This window comes from Helianthus annuus, chromosome 5 (genome assembly GCF_002127325.2).
Source record: "Helianthus annuus cultivar XRQ/B chromosome 5, HanXRQr2.0-SUNRISE, whole genome shotgun sequence".
Classification (NCBI taxonomy): Eukaryota; Viridiplantae; Streptophyta; class Magnoliopsida; order Asterales; family Asteraceae; genus Helianthus; species Helianthus annuus.
The window spans coordinates 19,782,150-19,799,723 of NC_035437.2; the positions used below are offsets into that span (position 1 = coordinate 19,782,150).

Here is a 17,574-nt window from a genome sequence, read left to right on the forward strand (position 1 = left end):
ATACCGATGAGATTATATGTCGTCATGGCATACCCCTTGATATAATCTCTGACCGTGATGGTCGTTTTACTTCACGTCTTTGGCAAACTTTTCAATCCGCTATGGGTTCTCATTTAAATCTTAGCACGGCCTTCCACCCTTAGACGGATGGACAGACTAAGCATACTATTCAGACCCTAGAGGATATGCTCCGTTCTTGTGTCATCGACTTTGGTGGTAACTGGGATGTACATTTACCATTGATTGAGTTCACGTACAACAACATCTATCATTCCAGTATTCAGATGGCTCCTTTCGAAGCTTTGTATGGCCGCAAGTGCTGATCTCCTCTCAGCTGGCATGAGATTGGTGACAACCTGTTTACTGGCCCTGAAATCATTCAAGAGACAACGGATAAGATTCTTCAGATCTGTGATAACTTGATCAAGGCGAGGAGCAGACAAAAGAGCTATGCTGATAATAGGCGTAAGCCTCTGGAATTTGATGTTGGTGACCGAGTTCTTCTCAAGGTATCTCCCTGGAAGGGAGTAATTCGTTTTGGTAAGAAGGGAAAGCTCACTCCTCGCTATGTGGGTCCTTTCAAGATACTCGAAAGGATTGGCAAGGTGGCGTACAGACTCAACCTGCCACAAGAACTAAACAACGTTGATGTATTGTAAAATACATCTTTATTCGCATCCGTTTTTAGTCGTTTATTATTCGTTTTAGTTTCGTTTTAGCGTAGATTGTACATACTATTGATATACTTTCGCTTTCCAGGTCTTTGCAGCTAAAATATGCAGAAACGAGTTAAAATTTGGCAAAACAAAGTGTCGGATCGGAAAACGGAAGCTCGGGAGCTGAATCGGGTCGAAAAATTGATGCTGGAGCTTTCAGGCGGGCCGCGAAGACATCAATATCTTCTTTCGCGCCCCGCCAAGGATTTAAATAATGGTTTTTTATATTAGAGACTGTCACGGGCTGCGACAACTTAACTTATACCTTACGCGGGCCGCGTGAATGTGAAATTTCGTCACCGACTTCATAATTCCAACGGCTATAGGGTTTTGAAGTTTATAAATTCATCATAGTCATCAACAGCCGGGTTACTTACGAATTTGAGAGTTCTTGGAGGCGATTTTGAGGCTGTTGAAGGTTCTTGGAGCACTCGGGAAGCAAGGAATCATCGGGTAACAATCGGGAGCACTCAGGATTAAAGCATTCGGGTTTATTCTTCCCGTTATCTTCTTTGTTCATTTTTTTTTAGTTGCTTCAAGATGAATTCAGATCTGATTATATTGATTATGATACTTTTAGACATGTTTTCTGGCTAAATACTTTTAACTACCTAGGCTAATGACGAGTGTTTGATAAAGTTTGGATTTTTATTCGTGAATAATGTTGGTTTATGGGTTTTCTTGAAAAGTAAACGACTTTGGAATTCTAATTTGTTGTATATGCGTGCTTGATATTGATTGAATATTGATTATTGCTTCGTATGATTCTTGGTGACGGTCTTTATCACATAATAGAGTCATGCTAGTGTTCTAGATTTAGGAAAGTGTCTATATCACATAATAAATCTTTAACTCTTTAAACAATTACATAACTAACCTTAGAAGTAATATTTGGTAATCTTATAAAATCAAGTGTTCTACTAATATTGTCGCTGTAAGGCGCGGGGTTATTAATAGGTCTCGGTTTGGTATATAGCTAGGATTAGGTTTTGTAAGAAATCGGTCTTAGTTCCCTATTCAATCTCGTGTCTATTAAACCAAGTTAGAATCCATAGTTGCCTTAGACTTTTGCGCTGTAAGGTAGATTGTCATATTAGGGCACTATTCAAAAAGTTAGAGGTCTGTAAGGAAATCTAACAACCGGTAGTCGTAACAGCCTTGTAGAGTCTCACAAGTTTCTTCCTGAGAAGGGTCGGGAGGTCTTAGTAGGGATTTCTTAGGGTTTAGCATTAAAAGATCCCGGTTCCATACCACATTATGTTCGAATGGAAATCCATTCTAAGTTAAACATGAGTCTAGCCTAGGTAGTCTTCATCGCCTCTGAGTTAAGTCTTCGTCCAAGTTCGTGTTTAGTTAATTTAGCTAATTTAGTTTAATTTTTAATTGAAAATTTAAGATTTTTAGAAACCCCCCTCCCCAATCAAATAAACAGTTAGTAAGTCGTGTCAGTCTTAGTCTAGACAGAGTCGTAGCGTAATTTAATTGAGTCTCGTGGGTTCGATATCCGGACTTACTTACCTTTAGCACATCAAGTTTTTGGCGCCGTTGTCGGGGACTCTTTGGCGATTGCGTTAAATACTTTGTTTGGACTTGTTTGACATCATACGTTCTATTTGTTTGTTTGTTTGAGTCGTAGGAGTCTAATAAAAAATCAAAAAAAAAATTCAGAGTTTTTGTCGAGTCGTTTATTAGAGTCTTCTTACTTGATTGTATTGGGTTTTTCAGTTGATGCCCCATACGTGCTCGCAGGGACCTCCGCCGAATCCGCTTATGATCAAGTCTTCCGTCTCGTCTTCTGCGTCTGAGGTAAGTTCTTCTAGCTCTTCTTCGTCTTCGCATTTCACCCCAGCTTTCGACTTCACACTGAAGCCTTCACCCCACAATTCCCCGCCACCTTCCCGTTCTCGTACACCTAGTCTTCCACCCGCTATTCAAATGGCGAACCGCACCGTCTACAGTAGGCTATCACTGGTTTCACCGGTGCTACTTCACCCATTACCCTTCCCAACATTACGAATGATAGGTCCTGGCAGATAACATCTTACATCATGACGGCCATCACCAATTCATGCCAGTTCCATGGTCGTGACGACGAGGACGCACCTGCTCACATAAACCGCCTCACTCGCCTTTGCAGCACCTTCTCTATCGAGGGTGTGAACCTCGATGCTCGATACCTTCAGGTCTTTCCATTCTCGCTCGCAGGTCGCGCAGCCACCTGGCTTGATTCTCAGCCAGCAGGCACTTACACCACTTGGGCAGGTCTTCGCGATGCCTTCTTAGCCAAATACTTCCCACCGGCCAAGGCATCCCGCCTTCGTAATCAGATTCACTCCTTCCGCATGGAGCCTGATGAGCCGTACCACCTAGCCTGGGAGCGTTTCCAAACTCTGATTTCTCGTTGTTCCCAGCATGGTTTGTCGGATTGGGCACTAGTTGAAAAGTTCTACAATGGTCTCACCCCTGAAATTAAAGCCAGTTTTGATACTTCAGCTGGAGGGCAACTTATGGGTAAAAAGACAATGAATGAGTGTAATGATTTGTTTGAGAGTTTCGCCCATTCTGATATGGACTATAGCACTACCTCCTCGGCCACTCGAGGGGTAAACCAAGTTGGCTTGGATCCATCGGTAGCTGCTGCTTTCGAGACTCTGAAACAAGAGTTGAATGAGATTAAGAAGAAAGTTGATAGGTGTGAGGTTTGTAGAGGAGGCCACGATACGATAGATTGTCCCACACTTACACTCGAGCAGGTTGAGTATATAGCCGGTCAATCTAGGGGTCCCACGAATCCGTTCAATAATTCTAATGATAACTCCAACTGGCGCGGTAGTGGCAATAATAGTGGTTTCCGCTCTTCTGGTAATCCTCCTGGTTTTCCATCTTGTCAGTATCAAAGTAGGGGCCCGGTCTATACACGAGTAGTGGTTCAGGACAGGGAGGTCAGTTTAGTGGTTCAGGTTCGAGTGGTCAGTTTGCTAGTGGGGGGGGTCAAATCAAGAGGGTCAGGTAGTGGTAAGGGTTCAGAGGGTAGTTTAAGTAGGATTGAAGAGATGCTCACTCAGATGATGGTGTGAGATCAGGCGACATATAAATCTTTAACTGAATTAGGTAATTTCGCTAAAAGTCAAGAGCAAATTATAAAAGTCAAGAGCTTCAGTTAAAAAATCAGTAATCCGCACTTTTAGACCTTCAAAGAACAGTAGGTGGTATAGCAAAACAGTTGCAAGAGCATACACCTGGTCAGTTTTCAGGAAATACCTTCCTGAACCCAGTTAACCATTCGGCGAAGGCTATTACTACCCGAAGTGGAAAAAGTTTGGGGGAGGTAGTTCGAGAGAGTGTGGAGGTAGAAGATGAAGAAGTCGATGAGGAGATCGAGATAGAGGCTCCCGGTACGGTGCACATGAGGCTAGACCCAGCAAGTACCGCACACGCCGAGGAGCCTCAAGTTGAGAAGAGTGTGGAGAAGCAACCGACAAGGATTCGACCGTCACCATTAGTTGATCCTTCTCGCGTCCCATATCCCGCCCGCCTTAAGCATCAGAAATATGCTAAGGAGTATGGGCAATTTCTTAAGATATTCAAGCAATTGAAAATCAATCTTCCATTTATTGAGGCACTTCAGTCTATGCCTAAGTATGCTAAATTTCTTAAAGATCTTCTGAAGCGTAAGGAGATAATTTGTGAGCTTTCAAATATTCCTTTGACCGGTGGTTGTTTCGCGGTAGTCTTGAATAAGCTACCAGAGAAGTTAACCGACCCTGGTACATTTACCATTCCATGCCTTTTTGGGGGAGCCGTTACCCCTGCTCATGATCTTGCCGATTTAGGAGCTAGCATCAATCTGATGCCATTTTCTTTGTATGAGAAGATTGGGTTAGGAGAGCTTACACCCACTCGTATGCCGTTGTCCTTGGCTGACCGTTCAGTCAAGTATCCTCGTGGGATAGTGGAGAATCTGTTGGTAAAAGTGGATAAATTCGTATTTCCTGTGGATTTTGTCGTTCTTGATATGGAGGCCGATGAAAGATTTCCTATTATTTTGGGCCGTCCATTCCTTAGAACCGCAAAGGAGATCATCGACGTCTTTGACGGTAAGATTTCTCTTCGCGTGGGTGACGAGATTGTCACATTCAAGATAGACAGAGCGATGCAGCACCCTGGTGGTAGAGACGACGATAGCAGGCCGTGTCATTCCGTCTACTTTCTAAATTCTTTCATATCTTGTGTCGACACGTGTCTCGAGTACATCAGTGGGGCCGATCTAGTAGGTGAAGGAGTTGTTGACGAGATTGATGTAGAAGAGGTTGAGGAGGAGCAGTTTGATGAGAGCGATGAGTTGTGGGTTCCAGAGACGTTGGAACTTAATGAGATTAGCGATGAGAGTACTCCTGTAGAAATTCCACCGCCTTTAGAACTTAAGGTTCTTCCATCACATCTTGAGTACGCATTTCTGGGAGAGAAGCCGAACATGGTTGTCATCATATCTTCGAAGTTGACAGAGGAGGAGAAAGTGAGGTTGATTGAGGTGTTGAGGAAACACCAAGAGGCGATTGCATGGAGGTTGTCTGATATCAAGGGGATTAGCCCCACTTTTTGCACGCATCGTATTCTGATGGAGGAGGTTTACAAGCCGGTGGTGCAACCGCGACGACGTCTCAGCCCGAATATGCAGGCGATAGTTAAGAAGGAAGTTATGAAGTTGTTGGAGTCTGGTTTGATATATCCTATTTCTGATTCAGCTTGGGTGAGCCCTACGCAGGTCGTCCCGAAGAAAGGGGGGATGACAATTGTTTTTAATGAGAAAAATGAGCTCATACCTTCACGTACAATTACGGGTTGGTGGGTGTGTATCGTCTATCGAAAGTTGGACGCCACTCGTAAAGATCACTTTCCGCTCCCATTCATTGATCAGATGCTTGAGCGTCTCGCGGGTCAGCAGTTCTATTGCTTTCTCGACGGGTTTTCGGGTTATTTTCAGATCCCCATCGCACCGGAGGATCAGGAAAAGACCACTTTTACATGTCCATACGGCACACACGCGTACCGACGCATGCCGTTTGGTCTATGTAACGCTCCAGCTACATTCCAATGATGTATGATTGCGATTTTTCCGGATATGGTAGAGAACTCGATGGAGGTGTTTATGGACGATTTCTCGGTGTACGGTAATTCTTTCGATTATTGCTTAGTTAATCTTGAGAAGATGTTGAAGAGATGTGTTGAAATGAAGCTGATGTTGAATTGGGAAAAGTGTCACTTCATGGTGACTGAGGGGATTGTTTTAGGACACAAGATTTCGAGAGCTGGTATCGAAGTTGATAGAGCGAAGATAGATACGATCAGTCGGCTTCCTCCGCCGACAAGTGTTAAGTCAATTCGTAGTTTTCTCGGTCATGCGGGCTTTTACAGGCGCTTTATTAAAGACTTTTCTAAAATCACTCGCCCCATGACTCGATTGTTAGAGAAGGATGTTCCTTTTGTCTTTGACACGGAATGCCTTAAAGCGTTTGAATCTTTGAAAGAGAAACTGATCAGTGCGCCGATTCTTGCATCACCCGACTGGAGCTTGCCATTCGAGCTCATGTGCGACGCCAGTGATTATGCAGTCGGTGTGGTGTTAGGGCAGAGACGGGAGAATCACTTTCACCTAATTTACTACGCAAGTAAAACATTGAATGATGCCCAAGAAAATTACACCACTACTGAGAAGGAACTGTTAGCAGTCGTGTTTGCATTTGACAAGTTCCGTTCGTACCTTGTTCTTTCGAAGACCATAGTATTCACCGACCACTCTGTCACACCCCAACCGATGGCAGAATCATCGGGGCATGGCACTGAGCGAAATAGATTGTCCAGAAGTTTCCACAACAATTATCATTACTCTTCAATTTATATAATACATCCCATACCGTACCTTAAATAGTAAACAAATTATTATAGATAACAACTAGTCAAATATTCCGTTCCGACAACTCAGATTTTAAATATAAAATTGTTCAAATGCTTCTAGAGACTCGATCTGCAAGATCTACAGACAACTATGCTCTAGACGCTTATTCTAAGCTCGCCTTCCTAGTAGATAAGCATCCTAATTGCCCGTCACATACGTTAAAAATAATGTCAATACATAAAATGTAAAGGTGAGCATACAAGTTTGATAATAGCATAGTAGAGTTCGAATAGTTTACGCATAACCAGCACGTACACATAGGAAAACGAAGCATGTTAATTATCGACATGGATCTATCGATACCAATGACTGCGGGTTGACTGCCCGAGGCAGTTCGCAATACATGATTACCACCGTAATCCATGCAAGTAATTGTCCTTAACAACCCCCGTGTGAACGGGTGCTGAGTCCAAACTATAGTACTATCGTCGTTAAGGCAGGTAGACAGCATTCCACGTGTAAACATAACAACAAGCATTCATTTAGTCACGTAATACATGCGGTAACGGTTAGCGCTTGAAATAATTGTTCGCTTGTGATTTAGAATAAGTAACGTATGTAACACCCAAAAGTGCTAAAGCAAAAAGGGTTCGAGTATACTCACAGTGATTGATGGATTGAAGGGAGCACTTGAGAGTAGGGTTAGCCTGAATAGTTCGATAGCATAACGATAAGCAATGCGAAAAATGGAAACAAGTGTTGGAGGGTCGGACAGCCTGGTCGATCGGACGGTAGGTCCGATCGGACGGCTTGATCGTTCGGTTAACCAGTCCGTTCGGACAGTCTGTCCGGTCGGTCGGTAGGCCGATCGGATGGACTGTTCGAGTGGATTGTTTCTTCCTTTGAAAAGGATGTGTTTGTGTATGATGGTTTGACTTTTGAAGTTTTCGTTGTAGCATTTGAAATCATTGAAGTATCCTTACCTTTCAGGTCGATCGATCGAACGGACCGTTCGATCGGTCAGCTTAATCGATCGGTTAGGTACTTCAACAACAAGTTCTTATCAGGGTGTTACATGGTCGGACGGCTTGACCGATCGGGTGGTACTCCAACGCGTTGAACAAGTTGAAAATCGCTTAAGTTTTGAAGCATAGTACCTCATGATCCGAAGAGTAATTCAAATCAGACCGTAGTCCGATCGAACAACACTTCGTTCAATATTAGACTTCATGAAATTGTTAAAGTGTGGGGCCATGTGCTAGCCGATCGGTTTCCCTGGTCGATCGGCTGGCTTGTCCGATCGGCTGAGCTGTCCGTTCGGACAGTCAGCCCGATCGGTCAGCTTTCTGATCTGGTTGGCCTGTTCGTCTAACACTTGGCTGTTTTGATTTTGTGACGTTATATCGAGGTACTTTGACAACGAGTTAGACCATAGAACCCTCGTTCTTACTTGTTTCTCCTGCTCGGACAGGAATCACCCAAATCCGGCCGGTGAACTGTTCGGAACAGAGTTTAACGTTTAACCCGAAATCGGTGAACCTCGTGAATAGAATCCGGATCTTGAGTCGTGCAACCACCGAAATGATTAGCAAGTCAGCACAAGCTCCTTTTCTATTGATTTGAAGGCATTGAGTGTAAAAGAGTTGAAAGAAAGTTGGAAAAACCATCTTTCAATCCTTTTCACCGAGAAATGTTTAGATCTATGAAAGATCCTTGCTTGTTTATGTGGAAATCGGCTAGATCCAAGTGATTCTTGGTGGATTGAAGCCAAAACATGAAGTTCTTCAAGAACACCATGATGACATCATCCTAGAACACTTGAATCTTGATGATTTCACGGTTAGAAACCAAGATTTGAAAGATAGAAAGGTGTGGGAGTGTGCATAGATCAAGAAAGTACAAGATTTAGGATGAAATCTTACCGGAATCGAGAGAAATCGGAGAAAAAGGACGAGAGCACGAGCTGGTCGGTCAGAGCTTTCCAAAAGTGGTAAGCATGATAATGATAGGGGTATTTATAGGCTTCCAAAAGAGGAAAGGGCTGGCTGATCGGTCAGGCATCCCGATCAGACAGCCTGTCCGATCGGACAGCAGTCGATCGGCTGGGCCGTTCGATCGGCTGAGAGCCTGATCGTTCAGCTGCCTGATTCGAGCGTTCGGTGTGATGATTTTTGATATTTCGATTTCGATTGCGATTGATGAGAATACAATAGAGTTTCCTATTCAAATTACTTTTAATCCCAACCACTATATCTAACACACAATCATCTATGTCTCGCGCTGTCTTTTCGCCACCAATTATCATAATTTGATTTCAATTGAGTTCGACTGAGTTTCGAGTTTCGATTCGAGTTTCGATTGATTACCACACATAACATAAAGTAAACATGCACAGGTAACACACAAGGCACACACACACGTATAATAACACCAAGCTTGCATAATTCACGTTTCGAGTTCGATGATGATTTTATTAGCTTGATTATTGATTAATTGACTTTATCGCATTGTTACTTCCTACTATTCACAGTCTTTTAGCGTTTCGCATCAATTTGAACATTAGATTACTTTGATTAATAACACCTTCTCCACATAATACAACTAACGAAATCATAAATTAGGCTAGCTACGGTCAAAGGGGTCAATCTTGACTTTGACTTTGACTTTCGGTAACACGGGGTGTTACACACTCAGCCTTGCATTACCTTTTTCAGAAGAAAGACGCTAAGCCGCGTCTGATTAGATGGGTCTTACTTCTTTCTGAGTTTGATATAGAAATTAAAGATAAAAAGGGAGCAGAGAACGTTGCAGCTGACCATCTCTCGCGTTTGGAGGATCCTAGCTGGGAAGAGATTCGTGAGGAGGCGATAGGAGACAGATTCCCTCACGAATCTATTTATTTTGTTGCAGCTGAGCAAGAGAGTTTGCCGTGGTTTAGCGATCTAGCTAACTACCTTGCAAACGGATTTGTGATGGACGGGATGAATTATCAACAAAAGAAGAAGCTTTTGAATGATGCGCAGGGATATATATGGGATGATCCCTATCTCTTCAAGATAGGAGGTGATCGGATTTTGAGGAGGTGTGTGAGTCGAGAAGATGGTTTAGACAATATTCGGCATGTTCATGAGGGTTTGACAGGAGGACATCATGGTCCGCATGTGACAGCGCATAAGGTTTTCGATTATGGATTTTATTGGCCGACGGTAGTGAAGGATGCGGTTGAGTTTGTGAGAAAGTGTGATCTTTGCCAACGAACCGGAAACATCTCATCGATGTGTGGGGCATTGATTTCATGGGACCGTTTCCATCTTCAAGTGGAAATCGGTACATCCTCGTTGCTATTGATTACGTTTCAAAGTGGGTGGAAGCTCAAGCTTTGCCTACAAACGACGCATGAGTGGTGGTGAGATTCTTGAAGAAATTGTTTACGCGTTTCGGTACTCCTAAGGCGATCATTAGTGATCGAGGAACACACTTTTGTAATTCCGTAATGGAAAAAGCGTTGGAGAGATATGGAGTAACGCAGCGCTTGTCTACCGCGTATCATCCGCAAACAAGCGGTCAAGTCGAAAATGCGAATCGAGGAGTTAAGAGGATTTTGGAAAAGACGGTGGGAAAGAGCCGAAAGGATTGGTCGGACAAATTAGATGATGCATTGTGGGCGTTTCGTACCGCCTACAAAACGCCGTTAGGAATGACCCCTTTTGTGATAGTGTATGGAAAAGCATGCCATTTGCCGGTAGCATTAGAGCATCGGGCTCTATGGGCACTTAAAACCGTGAATTTAGATTTAACCGAAGCCGCTAGAAAAAGATTCTTTCAAATTCATGAATTAGAAGCACTTCGTGATGCCGCATACGATCGTTCATGGAGTATCAAAGAAAAGTCGAAGGCGTTACATGATAGGAAGTTGTGGAAATTGAAGGAATTTTGAGTTGGTGATCAAGTGCTTTTGTTTAATTTAAGGAAAATTAAAGTCGAGATGGTCCGGACCGTATGTCGTGAAGGAGGTTTTCCCGTATGGTACCGTGGAGTTGTTTAATGAAGATACCAAGAATTCATGGAATGTCAACGGACATCGTTTAAAACATTACCTAGGGGGTCCCATCGACACCGCCGAAGAGGAAGACGTTCCTCTTGCGGACCCGCCTAGCGCCGCCGCATAAGTTCTTGAGTGAAAACTCAAGTGTAGAGTTTGTACATTGAGTCATTTGCGCGTCGTGTCATTAGAGTAGTTGTTTTTATTTTAATTTGAGTCGTTTTTGTTATTTCCGTATTTTTGCGTCCATGTGTGCGTCATAAAGTTTTTGCAGGTTTACATCACCTTTACGTAGGCGAAATCGAAGGAGCAGCGGCATTCCAGGTACGTTCTGACTTAAAACTGGAAAAATAAGCTATAAGGGTATTTTGGGGATAATTAAAAATGATTTTGAAACAAACTGCTGTATGCTGCAAGTCTGCAACTACAGTTTCGCTGTCTTCGCGGGGCGCGAAGCCCCTCACCATTAGTCTACGCGGCCCGTGAGGGACGTGTAATGATTTTAAAACCACTGTGCCTCGCGGCCCGCAAACACTTAAGTCTTTAGTTTACGCGGCCCGCGAAGAAGTCATATGTCGGCACAGATGATAAATCCCCAAATTCCTTATTTTTAAACCCTAATTCCCTTTCCTTACCACCGCCGGCGACTCAAGACACCACAAAACCCACCATCAGCCACCATATATCACAAATTGTCGGTCGTTAATCACTATAAACCACCCAAAACCATCATACACTGCCGATTTCATCTTCACTCCACCACTAGTTCACCATTTCACGACCGACTCTCACAAAGTTTTGAAGTAGGGTTCAATTGCTGACCATAGTTTCTTCTAAATTTCTGCTTTACGTCGACAAAAAGGTATGTTATCTGCAATTAACTTTGTATTTTGAGTCCTTCATGTTTGGTTTAGTTGGTCCAGTTGTAGTTCAGTTTGTTATTCAGTCGAGTACAGTTAGGTTTCTGTCTTAGGTTCGGGTCAGTGTCGAGTCGTGTTCTAGTTAATTTTAGGATTGTGTTCAGATTATTTGTTGGTTGCGGGTGGCTCGGGCTGGGTGATACTCACTGTGTTTTAGGGGCAGACAATTGGATTGGTATGAAAAGGTCAAAAATTTCCAGGTCTGTGTGTCGGGTTAATTCTGGTCAAGTTTCCTTGATTTTTTTAGAGTGTTTTCAGGTTGTTTTCAGGTTGGGTAGGTATTAAAAGGCCATATCTACGCCAATGGTATTAGTTTGGCTGTCATATGTTGTTGCGGACAGAAATGAGTGTGGGGATCGGGTAATTTGGTTGTTAAAAAAATATAGTTCTTGAAAGTGAATCGAGTTTTTGTTGAAATGGTTTGAATTCATAAAGAAGTTTTCAAATTCCGATGTTAAAGTTTTAACACTTCAACTTTTCAAATGTGAGTTCGGACACTAAATTTCGGTTAGGCCGTTTACAGGTTAATAAGGGTTGTGTTGGGTGTATTTTATTGAGCTTGCGGATTGTTTGGTTTGGGCATAGTTAAAGCTTAGTGTGGGGATAACGGGTTGAAGGTTTTTACGATAAAAGATATGATTTTGTTTCACTAAATGTTGACCCGTTTCCGTTGCTTCCAGAATTAAGGTTTGAACTTTGATTTTTGCAGCACTTGGGTTTACTTGAGGGCAAGTAAAGTGCCGGGAGAAGGTAGGGGCCTTAGTTTTGTATTTTTGCGTCTAAAATGGGTCAAGTCTTGTTTAGTGTTTAAGTTTAGTGTTCTTTATGTCGTTTTGTCATCTTCGAGTCTTATTAGTGTCGTCTTAAGTCTTTATGCATCGTTATTGCTTATTTTGAATATAAAAACCACTCGCCCGTACTCAATCTCCATTCGGGCGAGGTTCGGTTCTTTCTTCACTTGTTTTGCATAACGTCGCTAAAGTCACTTGTTTTCAAAACCACGGCCGTGAACGAAATGCTATACGGCCGTCGTTTTCATGTATATTTATTATTTTTCATAAAAAAATAAAAAAATAAAAATAATAATAAAAAATTAATAAAAAAATAAAAAAAATAATAAATATTAAAAAAAATTCATAAAAATCATAGAAAATCAAAAAATTCTTATAAATTCCAAAAAAATAAAAAACCCAAAAATAACAAAAATAGTTTGTGTTTACTAACTTCCCACATGTTTTTGCGATTATTGAAATGTTTTTACAAGATGTCAGGTGAGGCATCGTCTTCGAGTACTGAACGAAAGCGGCGTGCGTCTACTCGTTCACAGGGCACGGCTGAGGCACAGCCGCAACTAGCTGATGTGCCACTTAGGGAGATTCAGTATCGTGGACCTGGGATTCCACATGGTCAGAGCACGGTTTTAGGGGACAACCCGTTATTACAGTTTGTTGAGGGGACAGCTGAGTATTCGAGATATCATGCTGTGAGGGCAGTGAAGTTATTAGAGTTTCGTAGGATTGATTGGGAGTTGGTAAGACGATTGGGTCAGGTAGAGAGATTACAGCAGCTTTTGGGAGCTAAGTTTAGGTTGGTTTTGGGTTGTGACGCCCCCCAGTATTACGAGCTAGCATTAGAGTTTCATTCGACGTTTCAGTACAGGCATGTAGGGGGTTTGATGAGGCTGATGTAGTAACGTTTGCTTTGGGAAAGAAGATATTTAATATGACTTTACCTTAGTTCGCGATGGCGATAGGATTTTACACACAGCAGGAGGTAGCGGAGCCTGGGTTTGTGAGTTTGCTGAGGGGAGTGGTGAAGAAACCGCAGGATCATTGTGTGATGAAAGAGGATTTAGCTAGATTTTGGGTTACGATTGCAACGTCGCCATTCTCAAACAATATGGTGGCTTCAGATATCAAGGATCCACTCTATAGGTTTGTGCATAAGATTTTGGCAGCCACACTAATTGGTAGGCATGAGGGTGACAACAAGGTGAATCATCATAGTCTTTTCTGCTTAATGTGCATGGTGGAGGGCCGACCGGCCAATTAGCTAGCATCTTTGCGTGGTCGATGACGAGACCGAAGAAAGGAGGGGGTAAGTCTCGGATGTTTGGTGGACCTTACATCACTTGGTTAGCGGACAATTTCGGGGTCTTTGTTGATTATCCTGCTGACAGGATGCATATTGGTCCAGCTCCTTCATTGATGGAGCTGAGGAGTTAAAGCTCACGCCTAACACGGGGCACCTGATATCGCGGGGGAATCGCAGCCACCCGATCGGATGGCCGACCGAGCTGCCATCCGATCCGTGCACACCACCTCACTCTCTCCCTTTGACACTATAAATAGGCCTGTCACATCATTCTCACTGATGTGATAGCGTCACTCGATCCAGACGCATGCACTCCTACTTTTCTTCCATTTCTCGGCGATTTCGGTACGTTTTACACTAGATTCTTGTACATCTTTTATCTACAAGTTATTCTTTACATGGTTCTCCTTTGAAATCTCACTTTTCACCGTGAAATCTCTAAGATATGAGCTCTTGAGGGTGACGTCATCATGGTGGTTTGTACAAACTATGGTGTGATGTCATTCCTGCCAAGATCTAACTCAGATCTAAGGAATTTCATGTGTTTTACATTGAATCTTAACTAAATCTAGACTTTTTCAGCTAAAACTTATGTTTATCTTCATCTTTTCTTAACTTTTCACTTAAAACGATGGAATCCAGATCTGAACAGACTAAAGACTTGATGATTAGTCTTGAGTCAGCTTGGAAATGGATTGTTGTTGGAGAAGATGACCGGAGTACGAATTCTGACATAAGCATCCGATCAGAACGGCTGTATATTGGTGTGATTACCATTGTCTCAATACGTACCAAGCAGTCACGTTAAACTCAGAAACTTTACAAGGTTATCAACAGGACAAGGACAACTCGATCGAATGGCAATCCGATCGGATAGCCATCCGATCGAACCGCCATCCGATCAAGTGGCACTTGCCTCATAACCTTAAATACTTCGGAATCTTGAATCCTTGATCGTTGAATGGCAATCCGATTGGATAGCCATCCGATCGAACTGCCATCCGATCGAGGTGACACTGTGTTTTGGAACCCTCCAACACATAGAAACTTTTTTCAAAAACTTGAACACTTGGAAAAACTTTTGAAATGACAACACTTGGATCGAATGGCCATCCGTACGGATGACCATCCGATCGGATGGCAATCCGTCCCCCACACAATAGTCATCCCAATCGAATGGCAATCCGATCGGATAGCCATCTGATCGAACAGCCATCCGATCAAGATGACTGATCCGACACTTGGTTTGAATCTCGTTGTTTTATCCGACACTTATCTATTGTAATCTAATTAGGCTAACTCTAAATAGCTCCCTTTGATCCAATAACAGTTAGTATGTTAAGCAATCAATGTGAGTATACTCGATCCCTTTTTGTTTTAAACTTTGGTATGCAACATGTATTCTATTAAACTATGATACTTGAAACTTTTGGAATCTAAACTCTATCCTATGTGTATGTGAAACTTGTGATTCTTGATTCTAGACTCTTTGTGCTATGTGGACGTTTAATCCAGAGTGTGTAGTTCTACCTTAACAATAGTAGCACTATAGGAGATGCACCTCCCCATTATTCTCGGGGGTATTGTTAGGAGGATTCTACTTTTCCTTGAGACTTGGGAAAACACTAAAGCATTGGGATACTTGGGCTATCACTTGTTAGACTGCGAACACTAGCATGGCTGAAACTATTTTTGTGTCACTTACACGACGGATATGAGTTGTTTTAATCTATTATGCTATTACTCAAACTTGTATACTCGCCAGTGCATTTTGTACTGACTTTATTTTAATACATGTTGCAGGCTGACAGGATGCTTGGAATCGTGAAACAAGCTAGGATGGAGCTTAGATACTCCACGTAGCTAAAACTAGAAACTTTGAAACAATGATTATGTTTGTTTTGGTTTGGTACTATGTTTTGGTGGTTGATGTTGTTTTAGACAATTGCATGAAGTGAATCTAATTTATATTGAAACTACTTAGTGTTATGGATTCTCATGAGCAATCTGAACGCTTAATGCTCGCACCCCGATGTTTCCGCCATCGGTTGGGGTGTGACATAACTCCCATATTCTTACTCGCTCTAAATTCTTATTAAGTCAACCAGCACCACCAGCTCAGCCACCTGTTTGCACTTTCAAGTCATTCATGGATCGCAAACCCCACTACTTTTCTGGCACTGAAGGAGCCATCTGCCTTCTACACAGGTTCGAGAAGGTAGAGTCTGCTTTCACAATGTGCAACTGTCCCGTGGAAAATTGGGTCAAGTTTGCTACTGGAGTTTTAGAGGATATCGTGCTTCCCTGGTGGAACGCGCAGGTGCAGATACTCGGGCTAGAGGTCGCTAATGTTACCCCCTGGTAGGGCTGCAAACGAACCAAATATTCGGCGAACAGTTCATGAACCATTCAGCGGGAAGTCCATTTGTGTTCGTTCATGTATTAAACAAACGAACACGAACAAGAAATTTCGTTCGTTTAGTTAAATGAACAAACATGAACAGAGGTCGTGTTTGTTCGTTTATGTTCGTGAACGTTCGGTAACGTGTTCGTTCGTGTTCGATAGTTCATTAGTGTTTTTAGTTTTTATACTTATTTAAATACTTCAAAATTTTGACAAATTAAATATCTAATAAGTGTCAGTGTATTATATAATTTGTTCATGAACTGTTGTTTGTGTTCGTTTGTTTCCATTTGTGTTCGTCAACATTCGTTTTTGTTCGTTGCCTAAAATTAACAAACAAACACGAACAAGTTCATTTCCTTAACAAACGAACACGAACATAAAATCTTGTTCGATAAGTGTCCGTGAAAGGTTCGCGAACACATATATTTCTTAATAAACGAACACGAACAAGGTCTTGTTCATGTTCGTTCGGTTCGTTTGCAGACATACTCTCTGGAATACCTTCAAAGACATGATGAAGGAGGAATACTTTCATCGAGACAATATTCAAAAGCTAGAAACGTAATACTATAACCTCAAGATGACTGGATCAGAAATTGAAGCCTACACTAAACGATTCAACGAGCTAGCTGCAATGTGTCCCAACATGTCAAACCCACCTTACAAGCGCATTGAGTTGTATCTCAATGGACTGGCCCACAAATCCACAGCATGGTAACCTTAGCACACCTACCTACTATCCAACAAATCATCAGACTTGCACATTAACTACCAATCAGGCTGTAGAGTAAGGCAAACTACCGAGCCACAATGCAACTATTTCCGAAACCTCGACTGACAATAAGCGCAAACGAGATGGGAATCAAAACAAGAGTACTAGTTCTAACCAGCCCCCTCAGCAGTAGAGAAAGTTTGACAACAACAGGACCCAAATCAGCAAGCGTCAAACAATCAAAGTCGACGCTCGTATTAGGGAAATCAGCCTTAGTGTGATAAGTGCAACAGATATCATCATGGGTAGTGTGACCCAAACTGATGCCAGCGGTGCGGGAAGACAGGTCATGTGGCAAAGGATTGCAGGAGTCATTTCCCAGTTAGATAAGCACAAAGCAATCAGTTCAGCAAGCTCAGCGCCAACAACAACAACAACAGGGCAATAGCAAAGGATGCTTTCAGTGTGGTGCCGAAGGGCATATAAAGAAGAATTGCCCACAACTGAACCAGAATAACAACAACAACGCGGGAAATGGCAACAACAACAACAACAATAACAACAACGACAATAATGGGAATGGTGGTACGAGCCGAGCTTTTGCCATTAGTTCAGGTGAAGCGAGGAATGCCCCCAACGTTGTGACGGGTAAGTTCCTTCAAAACGACTGCTTCGTTTTGGTACTTTTTGATTCTAGTGCAGGTCGTAGCTATGTGTCTTCGAGTTTTAGTACACTACTTAAGCCTAACCCAACTCCTCTTGAACATAAGCATACGGTAGAACTAGC

The 17,574-nt window shown here is 42.5% G+C and overlaps 2 protein-coding genes across 2 annotated transcripts; both read left to right on the forward strand.

The window, feature by feature from the left end:
- The first annotated feature begins 2,764 nt into the window (after window positions 1–2,764).
- Window positions 2,765–3,793, forward strand: LOC110942760. Its single transcript, XM_022184523.1, has one exon. It carries the CDS (start codon window positions 2,765–2,767, stop codon window positions 3,791–3,793), a length of 1,029 nt encoding a protein of 342 aa, XP_022040215.1.
- A 6,312-nt stretch (window positions 3,794–10,105) lies between these two features.
- On the forward strand, window positions 10,106–10,781 carry LOC110942761. Its single transcript, XM_022184525.1, has 2 exons — window positions 10,106–10,487; window positions 10,582–10,781. Exons 1-2 carry the CDS (start codon window positions 10,106–10,108, stop codon window positions 10,779–10,781), a joined length of 582 nt encoding a protein of 193 aa, XP_022040217.1.
- Window positions 10,782–17,574: the final 6,793 nt, after the last annotated feature.